This window comes from Carassius auratus, unplaced genomic scaffold (genome assembly GCF_003368295.1).
Source record: "Carassius auratus strain Wakin unplaced genomic scaffold, ASM336829v1 scaf_tig00000876, whole genome shotgun sequence".
Classification (NCBI taxonomy): domain Eukaryota; kingdom Metazoa; phylum Chordata; class Actinopteri; order Cypriniformes; family Cyprinidae; genus Carassius; species Carassius auratus.
In genome coordinates, this window is record NW_020523328.1 from 248,071 (window position 1) to 259,923 (window position 11,853).

The 11,853-nt window shown below is 37.7% G+C and overlaps 1 protein-coding gene and 1 pseudogene across 1 annotated transcript; both read right to left on the reverse strand.

The window, feature by feature from the left end:
- Positions 1-1,422: 1,422 nt before the first annotated feature.
- LOC113069109 (selenide, water dikinase 1-like) lies at positions 1,423-7,775 on the reverse strand (annotated as a pseudogene).
- Positions 7,776-8,273: 498 nt separating this feature from the next.
- LOC113069110 (translocon-associated protein subunit delta-like) lies at positions 8,274-10,177 on the reverse strand. Its single transcript, XM_026242091.1, has 6 exons — positions 10,016-10,177; positions 9,704-9,822; positions 9,548-9,622; positions 9,132-9,221; positions 8,794-8,859; positions 8,274-8,601 (listed from the first exon to the last, which is right to left on the reverse strand). Exons 1-6 carry the CDS (start codon positions 10,065-10,067, stop codon positions 8,497-8,499), a joined length of 507 nt encoding a protein of 168 aa, XP_026097876.1. The 5' UTR covers positions 10,068-10,177; the 3' UTR covers positions 8,274-8,496.
- Between the last annotated feature and the right edge of the window lie 1,676 nt (positions 10,178-11,853).

An 11,853-nucleotide genomic window follows, 5' to 3' on the forward strand; every position in this document is an offset into this window, starting at 1 on the left:
CCCTGGTATGCGATAAATAGGCCCAACACCATAGTAGGAGAAACATGCCCATATCATGATGCTTGCACCTCCATGCTTCACTGTCTTCACTGTGTACTGTGGCTTGAATTCAGAGTTTGGGGGTCGTCTCACAAACTGCCTGTGGCCCTTGGACCCAAAAAGAACAATTTTACTCTCATCAGTCCACAAAATGTTCCTCCATTTCTCTTTAGGCCAGTTGATGTGTTCTTTGGCAAATTGTAACCTCTTCTGCACATGCCTTTTTTTTTAACAGAGGGACTTTGCGGGGGATTCTTGAAAATAGATTAGCTTCACACAGACGTCTTCTAACTGTCACAGTACTTACAGGTAACTCCAGACTGTCTTTGATCATCCTGGAGGTGATCATTGGCTGAGCCTTTGCCATTCTGGTTGTTCTTCTATCCATTTTGATGGTTGTCTTCCGTTTTCTTCCACGTCTCTCTGGTTTTGCTCTCCATTTTAAGGCATTGGAGATCATTTTAGCTGAACAGCCTATCATTTTTTGCACCTCTTTATAGGTTTTCCCCTCTCTAATCAACTTTTTAATCAAAGTATGCTGTTCTTCTGAACAATGTCTTGAACGACCCATTTTCCTCAGCTTTCAAATGCATGTTCAACAAGTGTTGGCTTCATCCTTAAATAGGGGCCACCTGATTCACACCTGTTTCTTCACAAAATTGATGACCTCAGTGATTGAATGCCACACTGCTATTTTTTTGAACACACCCCTTTCAACTAATTCAACTAATTGCCCAATTGCACAGCCTTAAGAGCGTGCATATCATGAATGCTGAGTCTCATTTGTTTTCTGAGAATCTACTGAACCTACTGGTAACTTGTTTGCCACGTAGCAATAAAAAAATATACGAAAAACCTTGATTATTCTGGTTAGTCACATTGTACTGCTATTATTTTGAACAATACTGTATTTGGAGATATGTAGATTTCGAATGTTTTCTGAGTGCATGAAGTGGCTAAAACAAATGTATTCTCCAGTACTAAATATTTAACTTGTAAGTTCAATTAACTTTGTGATATGACAAATCTTCCTTATTTTGATAAAAATGAATTAATGCTTCAGCCTACATCTGTCCTTTGGCAAAAGATGAAGTAAAAAAAAAAATCAGTTTCATATCGTGCACATTTATGACCACTGTGTTCAGTTTTCCCTTTGCTCAGACACCAATTGCCATATCCTCGAAAAATGCATTGTTTATCATACACTCAAATTAAATGTAAATTACGGTTCAAAAGAGGTAAACTAAAGCAGCATGATGTTAATGCAGCCAGAAAAACCATCTTCCATCTCACAATGTTGCACTCTTCTGACACACTGTGGTCGACCATCTGCAACACATGTAGACTCTCAACGACAGAGACTGCAATGAATGACAGAGCCAGTTTAGAGAAGTGACAGGTTTATTACAGATGAAAACTGCAATGACAAAACCAGTGGCAAGTGAATGAACATGGCAGATCAGCTTATCCCTTCCTATTTAACATCAACCTCACCCGTCCCATGAGCTGGGTTTAGAGAGAGAGGCGTCATAAAGAGGACTGTGGACACTGCTGTTCTGTCCCAGCCATTCAATTGGCACAACAGGCATTCTGGGCTCACCCGCTGGACCAGAGAAAGCTGCTCAACCCTTTCTCAAATACAAAAGAGAGAACCAGACTACCTTATCTTCTGCTCAACAGATTGAATGAGAGAGAAGAAAGAGAGTTTCCGATGCACATCATCCATATGTCTCAACACAATCATTCAGAATTAACTGCTGCCCCTAAAACCATGACACACGTTACCCATATTCTAATGAATGAAGAACCAGTCTAACCAGCGTAAGGTCACTCTATTTAGGAAAACGAACCACAAGAGAGAACATTAACCTAATTTTACCAGGCATATGTCAGTGTTACAAGGATGTCCTATTAAAACAGGTGGAACATTCAGACCTATGTGGACTGTACAAGATTAGCATCACATAAAATAAAAACACTTGAAATTTGGATAACTGGATTTAAATCTTTGACACAAATTCAATATTGATTGTACCAATAAATATCACAATTAAACAGATGATTATGATTATTCAGGCCCCATGATACATTGGTGTGATAGTGTGTTCAGCTTTGACACCTCTGTCAGATGACTTTTGATTGTCACTATAGGATCATTGCTATTCAAAGCGTTTGATTGATCAGGAACTCACTGGAATGTTTTCTTGGTAAGCCTGGCTTCATTTTAGTGAGGTCCCAAAGCCACCACCTCGTAAAGCAGAAAGAATTACAAAAAAAAAAAAAAAAACATTTTCTAGAGAAAGGAATAGTTCACCCCAAAATTTACATTTTTTCTATTATTTACTCAAATTCATGTTATTCTAAACCCATGTGTTGTTATTTTTTCAGAGGGACATGAAACAATCATTTCGAGCACTTTTCCTCATAACCATAATTACTCACTCATTCAGTGATCTGCTACTAAAGTTGATGGATCACAAATTTGAACAAATTCTGTCTGCTGATAGTAAAATGTGACTTTCTTACACAGTACTTTTTTTTTCATTCCAGTACAAATATCATTTAACTTTTAATTGAAGCATAAAAGATAAGATGTTCTGCTTCCTTAAACTTTTTCTTGTTTTATGCAGAAACTGTATTATTTTGATCCATTTTTTAAGAAGCGAGATGTCGGCTTGCCCCTCAGGTTGATGTAAAAATGTTTAGCTATGTGTGCTAGAAAATAAAACAAATACGGAATAGAAAATCTATTCCGCAACATGAGGCTAAATAACTTGCTGTTTGGGTGAACCATTCCTTTAAAGAACAGCTGAAAAACAGCTCAATTTGCAAAAAAGGGAAACAAAGTGGAGGTGTGTGTGTGTGTTTAAAAGAATGAGAGATGAAAATAAGTTTTCTTGTTGTCCATTCCATCTCCCACCAGGTAAATCTAAGTATTTTTGGTCTGTCGCTCTCAACGCTTTGGTTGAACAGGGGGAGGAAATGGACAGCAGGAGTAACCACACATACTCTGTGTCTGTTATGTGGAGTTAGGTCAGCTGCACCTCAGGAGGACTGGCATTATTGTTGCTCCCCTCCTGTGTGCTGACCACAGAGCCACGGTACGGGACCTCAATGATCCGAGGTTTGTCAATGATGCGGGCGCAGCGATTGCCCTTCTCCACGATGCCAATGATCCAAGCCTGCTGCCCATCGCCCGCCCCTCCGTCCTGCCCCACAGCTCCCGACAAACCCACACGACTAGATTTCATCTCGGCACAAAAGCGGGCTGCCTGCTCCCGTGGCAAGCAGATCAACAGACCACCTGAGAGAAGCAGGAAAAAGATTTTTATCTACCTAAGAGTTTGGAGAAATCTCTACAGACCAGGACAGTCTGAAATACTTAGGAATTAAGAGGGACCTCGAGTATAATATGTATCAAATATGAGAATGAATATTGTTTGTCCAATGACTGGAGTTGTATATATTTATGCTGTTCAGTGTACATTATATAACCTTTCATTTATTACTATTAATAATAAAACTAAAAACAAAAAGATACAAATCTTTCTCTATTAACGTTTTCTGAATGTCATTGACGTTGTCTGGCAATGCTTTTTGTTAAAATATTTGAAATGACAAACTTTACTTCTACAGAAAGGATCCAAAACGGATTATGTTAAGGTACTTCAGGTTTCAGTTTAAATTCAAAGTTATGACAATCATTGGTTCACAATTGTGTTTGTGCACTGAGCCGGGACTCTCACCTGATGTTTCAGAGGAAGTGCCCTGCAGAAGCCCAAACAGGTTGCCACCAGCCTTACTGATTGCGGCCATTTTGGAGATAATGGGAAGGTTGTGAATGACAAAGGCAACGTCATTTTTCTGCTGCTGGGCGAGATTCCGTGCGTGACCTATGATCCCGAAGCCTGTGATGTCTGTGGCAGCGTGTGCATTAAATTTGTGCATTAAGGCGGCAGCTGAAGATAGAAAGAAAACAAAAGTAACATTTAAAAACAATATAAAACTATTTAGATTTAGAATTTAGAATAGGGAACACATTCACTATTAAGAGTTTTTCCTGAACAAACTTCTAATTTGCTGCTTATTAATAATTAAAAAGGTAGGCCAGTTGCTAAATTTATGGGGTGTATTAAGGGAATCTAAAATATGGTCATGCAGGAAAAGGCATTAATATGTGGTTTATAAGTATTGATAAACAGCCAATAATATATACATTTTATTTTTTTCCTTTTTTCCCCTCACCATTTAAAAAAAGTAAACGTATAGGTCATTTGACCCACTACAAAGTTGCCAAACTAGGTTGTGTGTTTACTGAATATTGGCCCTACTGGTAAAATTAATCCACATTTAAGAATGCCTATGCAGTGACATACCAGTGCGATTGAGGGTGGCCATATTGAGCATAGCCTCCTGATAAGCTTGCTCCACCTCCTCCCTGGATATCACCAACTTTATCTTGTTCCACTTCTCAGGCTTCATGAATTAAGCATAAAGGTAAACAGATACAGAAAGAAATGAGATGAGATTACAATGATACATCTGGAGTTGTTATGTCTTCATAACGTCTACAAAAAAGGGGAGAAAAAACAGACAAGAAAATTCATCATATTTGATGCTAATACACAGCGGTACTCACTATATCCAGCCACTGATGGGCATTCACTGCTACTTGAGTTCCCAGAGGTTTAGTCAGAACTAACACATCTCCAGGTACAGCACTGTCAGGCCTGCAGACATTCATATACATGTGAACATTTACACATCTAAAACCGAGAAGTGTCACACAATGGATATTCACTTGGATAATTGTGGAAATATCCATTAAGAAAAAATCTGAATCCTTTAGAACCGAGTGTACAACCAGTGTTGGGCAAGTTAATCTGAAAATGTAATCAAATTACTGATTACTCGTTTAAAAGTAATCACGTTATTGTTCTGATTACTTTATTTCAAAGTAATTAGTTATCATACATTACTTTTTTTCCTATATGAAATATATTAAATCCCAGCATACACGCTCCCGATAAATATTTGTTATTAAAGCATCAACATTCACAGAACACTGTTATTTTTAACTAAAGCAAGCGGCTCCTGCGTGCATAGTTTGGGAGAATGCAAGTAAAGAGCACTGCATTTATAATCTCTAAAAGAATCTCACAAATCTCTGTTATAACACAATAAATAAATGCATATTTAATATTTCATAATGTCTACAATTCTTGTTATAATGAGAGGAAACGTGAGCATGCACATTTCAGCACAGCATTCCTCAACGCTGCGTTATAGCCTCAATAGAAACTCTGCATACTCTTGCACCTGCTAATCGTTCATATTTTATATTAGTCCATGTTGCTTTTGTGCAATAGATTAATAACAATTTATTTGTTTCAGATATTTTATTTTAAGATATTTCTATTATACTGGAGTCCCGTGAATCATTTTATTTTCCTGAATCCTGCACACACACGAGTCTCTGCACTTGCCTATCAAGTCTTGTCCCACGCGCTGCACTAAGTAATGCGTTACTGCCCAACACTGGTACAGGCACTGTCCTTTGATTCACGAGAAAGCAGACAGACACTCACATGATGAAATCATTGGGCTGGCACACCACAGAAGCCACGCCCCCGATGATGATCCAGGGATTGATGACTGTTTGTCCCCCGGTTACTGAAGTCCCAGCCTCCTCTGCTGCATCACGGAAGCCCTTCATCATTAGAGGCAACACCTGATCTCTCTCCTGAGAGAACAACAGCACAGTACAAAGAGAATTAACCATTTCACACTCAGCTAAAACCTATACATAGAAAACCTATTAACAAAATGTAAAAAATAAAAAAATTTGAGCTCACCTTCTCATTCATCTTCTGACTGACGCTGAGAAGCATGAGCATGTTGTCACACTCAGTGATGCCCATGGCGTACAGATCACTCAGAACATTTGCACAAGCAATTCGTCCCTATAAAAGAATGGATGAGAGTCCCACTTATTCGCAAGCTCCATGCTAACATTTCCGAAATATTAATAGAGATTACTCACCATCATGTAAGGATCCTCCACTAAAGGATAAAAGAAGTCTGTGGTTTGGACCAGGGAAAGACCTCCATGCCTCAGAGGGATCACACAAGAGTCCATTCCAATCCCTGCAGATAAGAACCAACAGAGATATTATTTTACACCCTCTGTAATTTCATGCACAGTGTGCATGCATATTTAAAGAAGCTTTGACTAATAATATAATATAGGTACTTAAATCCTTATGAAACCATTCAGTTGGCAACAGTATGAAGCATTGTTGTAGGATTACTTATGATCCATTTTGCAGTGGAAAGCATTAATTTATAGGCTGGGTCCATAGTTCACATCTCTTTCAAATGATTGCGTTATACTTCCTAGTAGTTTTTAATTAACAGGATAAGCCAAAGGTTAAACAAAAAGCTTTGCAAACACAGATGGTCTGTTTTTTTTTTCGAGATATATATATATATATAGGAATAACATGAAAACAATTGTAGTACTTTGTAGTTCTGTTTTATACATAATAAATTATAACATATTGCATGCTGAATAAAGTCTGTAATAAAAATAGAATCATATATTATTATAGTCAGGTTAATCAGCGTATATAAAAGGACTGATGCAGGAAACAAAAAGCTCAATATCTCAAAACTACTCAGAACGCAGATAGAACCAAGGGGACGATTTGGCAATTATGGGGAATCTGACTCATTTCCGCGAGTCGGTTCTTTTGAACAGATCGCTTTCATGAATAGGTTCACAAAACCGAGTCAGTGATTTTTTTAAGATCACATAAATACCACAAGTAATCAACATATTACTTCTCTTACTAATGTTTTTTTCTTTTCTGGTCACTATTTTATTAAATTCACCACTTATTGGGAAATTCTATCATTTAATCAAGTCCAAAATCTACTTCCAGTAGGTTTTATTTATACAAATGTTGCTTTTGGCTATTAAAATTAATCTAACTTTCGTCCTATCAGTCAAATTCCTGGTTCACTCCAAATGCACTTTCTATCAGCAAAAGTAAACTCACAGTTTACGTTTTTTTTTTTTTACTGTTCAACAGATTCATGAAAAAGATCCGACTCAGCAGAACGAGAGGTTGACGGATCCGCGTGGTGTTTGACAGCGCTGGTGTGACTGTGACAGGTCAGTCATACTTTACCTAGTCGAGGACCCTGAGCAACTGAAACAAGTCCGAATTCAGCGGTCTCGTCTCCAACACCCGCCCCCGAGCCGCCGTCCTCTCCGGGCAGGCGGTCCGGCTCTAGTCCCTGCAGGAGTTTGAGCAGAGTCTCCTGCGGGACTTTACACCCTCATCCCTTCAGATCGGAGAAGGCCGTGAGTCGGAAGCCGCGGTCTAGGCCGTGCTCCTCCGGGTTCAGCGCCTGGTATCCAGCCGGGTAAAAGGCTCCATACCCTCCCGCTCCGCCAGAGTCCACTGACGCTGTCTCAGAAACTGACATGGCTAGAGTAAATTTATTTACTCCTCATTTAGATGTCCTCAACGGCGAGTCGTTTGACGGGATAAATGGCTGACAGAATCAAGAGAGCCTGTTTTATCTGCACGCTTGGTCATAAAAACGAGTGTGGACGCGGCGCGCTTGCGGACTGAACCATCTCACCCTGCGGAGGGGAGCGGAGACTCACCTTAAGCCACTAGTAAGAGAATTAATCGCTGACATAAAGACAATATTACTTCCAGAATACACTCAGACCGCATCATCTGTCAGAACACCGGCAGAGAAAGTGTAGGAAAATTAATCTCGCTCCAAATTTAACTACGTCTAGGATGATTTTCATTTGACTGGTCACACTAAACCCCCTCTAAAATAAGCATCGCATAGTCTGCTATCGTGAGCGCCGCCTATTGTGGGACTGCCATAAAGGTGCATCAGACGGTTGTATATTCATGCAAATTGTATATACAGTATGAGTATGTGTGTGTGTGTGTGTGTGTGTGTAAATACGTGATATCACAATGTTAATAGGGTAAGGCGCTTAATTATACAACCACTTTGTAAAAAAAAAAAAAATTATGAGTCAAGAAAACTGTGAAAATTGTTTATTCCCATAGTCAATGAATTTCATCGATATTTGGGATACTTCACAAAAGAGAACTTGACTATGATGGTTTAATATTAACAGCACAAATGAAAATTTTTATTTCTTTAATTTGAGTTTGTAAAAAAAAAAAAAAAAAAACATAAAAAAAAACATAAAAAATAAAATAAAAAAAGTGTACATAACACCAACTTTGGGTGTTATAATTAATGTCCATATTGATATTTTTCCCCAAGCTCTACAACAAACCGGTCTTGTGTTTTAGCCAGGAGTCCATGGCACTAAAATCTGCATATTAAATGTCAGGAAAAGGAATGCCTCAAGACCAGTTTGAACAGTGTGGTGAAGAATTGACTTTTCTCCTCTCAAGCCTGGATTGCACTTTTGGTGCTGTAAGCCAAGTAATAGACCAAAATGCCAATCAGAGCAGCCAAGACCTCAGTGGACACCCAGGGACCACTCCATGCACCCTGCAATTCATAAATACACAGATTAATAAACATACAGAAACAAGTCATACAAAAGCACAGAATATACACAACTAGTAGCAACACAATCCAATGTGGAGGTATATTTTTGTAAATGTTAACAGGTTTTTCTTAGCCCTAATCATTACACAGATAAGGTGCTTGTTGACAATGAAGATTAATATGCATATTTACCCTGTGATCCACATTGACAGAGAACAAAGGCTTGATGGCATCGACATCTTCATTGTTTCTCTGAGCCTGAAAGCATTAACATTTTTATCAGCACTGTTGAATATATAGTCCCATCAATTAGAAAAAAAAATTCATTTACTCACCCAAACATGTACTCATTTAACCAAACTGTATTGGCGCTTATTAAGTTAAAGCATTTTTCATAACATCATATTTTTATGCTTCACAGAAGCAAGTCAGTCATGTAGGTTTGGAATGACGTGTGGGTGAGCAAATGATGATAAAACTTTATATTTATGGGAAATTACCCCAGAAAAAAAATCCTCAAATTTACCAACCTTCCTAAGAGTACTGTAAGACTCCTCGTCAAAGAATTTGACCTGATATGTGCCTGAGCTGGCCTGCTTATGAGGAACGCTCCATGAGACCTGGACAAAAACAAATCAGTACAACGGTGTCGTCACATATGCTGAAAAATCTTAGATGTATGGCTTTGTTAGAACATCACTAGAAAGTGAAATAAATACTGTCATCATTTAACTCACAGCCATTCCAAACCTGAATGAATTTAAAAAGTAATTTTGCACAATGTTGGTACCCATACAGTTATTGGTTACTGTTATGGAAAAATATACTACGCAAGTCAACAGCTACCATCAACTGTTATCACCATTTGAACAAGTGGATGTGGAAAAAATTATGACGAAATGTTCTTTTTTGGGTAACTTTCCCTTGAAATCCTCTGTAACCTTACCTGGTATTTGCCAACATCTTGGCCTCTGGTCACAGGAAACTGCTTACCATTAACGTCTGCATAAAGAGCAACACTCTAAAAACAAAACACAGGTGTGGTGAGTTCACACTTCTGTAATAATAAAGCGTGTATACATGTAACCGTTAGTCCACTGACCTGAGCTCCGTTAGCACACGCCAGACTCAGCTCGACGATGAACACGGTCTCGGAGGAGATGAGCGCGTCTGTCGTCGTGTATGAAGACGGAGAGATGATTGGGTCTGTGCAAGTCTCAGCTGAGGAGAGAAAACACCTCTCACATTACAGTGTATAACAGTTAACTATAAAGCTTTGTAATAGATGACTATGATAAAGCGGAACCAATTGAATGCAGCTTGAGACATCTCGATGTTAGCCTGCCTGACGATAATAAGCGAAAAGATTGAAAGCCGTATGAATGTTGTATATTGGACGGTAATTTAAAATTACCTGCACAAAGGCTCAGACAAAGAGCCAAAATCGCTGTTATAAATCGCATCATGTTGATCCCAGGACAGCTGAATCCACCTCTACTCACTCAAACCTGAAGAAAAAGAGCAGCGCTAGTCTTCACCCAATGAAACGCAGACAGACACGTCACCTCAACGGAAGAGTGACGCGTGTGATAGCGAGTGCGCCTCTGGTGAAAGCCGCCGGTACTGCACAGATCTGAAGTGATTAGTTAATATAATTGATGTTCTTATTATTATTATGAATACATCTAAATAATCGCAGAAAAATAAAATGCAAAAAAATTACATACAAATAGTTCTTACTATTAAGTTTTTTCCATATTAAACCAAATAAAAAGTGATGGGGATGCCTTGATATAAAAAACATGAGAACCACTGATGTAGATCTGGTGCACATCTGCATGATTTTCCACATCCCATTATTAATACTTTTAACCAACTGGTCAAGGGGACTATTAAATGTACTATGTGTTGTTGAATTATTGACATGTATCTATCTATATATTTTCAATATATTAAATTAAATTAATGCATTTAGCAGACGCTTTTATCCAAAGGGACTTACAGTGCATTCAGGCTATTTTTACATATCATGTGTTCCCGGGGAATCGAACCCCTCAACACTATATATATATATACATACAGTGCTTGACGTTAACTTTTTTGCTAGTGGTTTTCCAAAGTTACTAGCCAAACAGCATTTTTATGTGTGATTAAATAGGATTTAATTTATAATTCAACTGAAAATTTTAATTGACAGTGCTAATATTAATATTATAATATAAAAATTATTACTCTTTGGTCAAAAAAAAAAAAAAAAATATGGATAAAATGACTATTTTGAGATTTGCTAAAGATTACAGTTTAGTTTTTAAGTTATTTTTTAAGATTACCTTGTGGACAGATGACTTGCTTCTTGCGTCAGATCAAGGCTGCATCTCACTACTAGTTTTACTTGGTCTTAGTGCTGCGTTCGACACCATAGATCATGACATAATCATAGATCGATTACAAAACTAAACAGGTATTCAAGGACAGGCTCTAAGATGGTTTAGATCATACCTGTCCGATCACAACCATTTTGTTTATTTAAATGGGGAGTCATTTCTTTTATCAGTGCCACAAGGATCCGTCCTAGGTCCCCTTCTATTTTCATTATACATGTTGCCCCTTGGTAATATTATTAGAAAATACGGGATTAGTTTCTACTGTTATGCTGATGATACTCAACTATATATCTCAACGAGACAAGATTAAACTTCTAAATTATCTAAGATAACAGTGTGTTAAAAATTTAAAAGACTGGATGACAAATAATCTCCTATTAAATTCCATTCTGGATCCAGAACACCCGAGAAGAGATGCCAACCCCTCAGAGGACCTCAGATGATGCTAACCCTGAAACAACATACAGAACTTACAAATATTGCTATAAGTTTGATTGCATTATGATAATTGCTGTTAATAGTGTTTGTTGTCCGACTACGTCTTTGATTGATTTTTCCACACATTTATGCCATACGTACATAAACTGAGTCATCACTGATAAGCTACTTCTTAATATTATAGAAACATACATTTTCTGTAAAGTTGCTTTGAAATAATTTGTACAGTAAAAAGCGTTAGACAAATAAAATTGACCGTTAAATATCCAAAATTTAAGAAAAAAAAAACTCTATTGGCTATAATAAAATAATTACTTTTGTAAAATCTTGACTAATGTCTTATTCAGCAACTCCTGCTTTAAAGTTTTTCCTAAATGTTAGTGATTTGTAAGTACACAAAGTCTTCTGTTGCTCACACACAGTATGTGCT

Bases quoted from the DNA above. Each gene is read 5' to 3' on its own strand.
- LOC113069110 (XM_026242091.1), bottom strand. From the start codon at position 10,067: ATGATGCGATTTATAACAGCGATTTTGGCTCTTTGTCTGAGCCTTTGT. The intron at 9,222-9,547 runs GTAAGGTTACAG...GTTTTTGTCCAG, and splicing joins AAGATGTTGGCAAATACCAG to GTCTCATGGAGCGTTCCTCA. The intron at 8,860-9,131 runs GTTGGTAAATTT...TAATGCTTTCAG, and splicing joins CTTACAGTACTCTTAGGAAG to GCTCAGAGAAACAATGAAGA.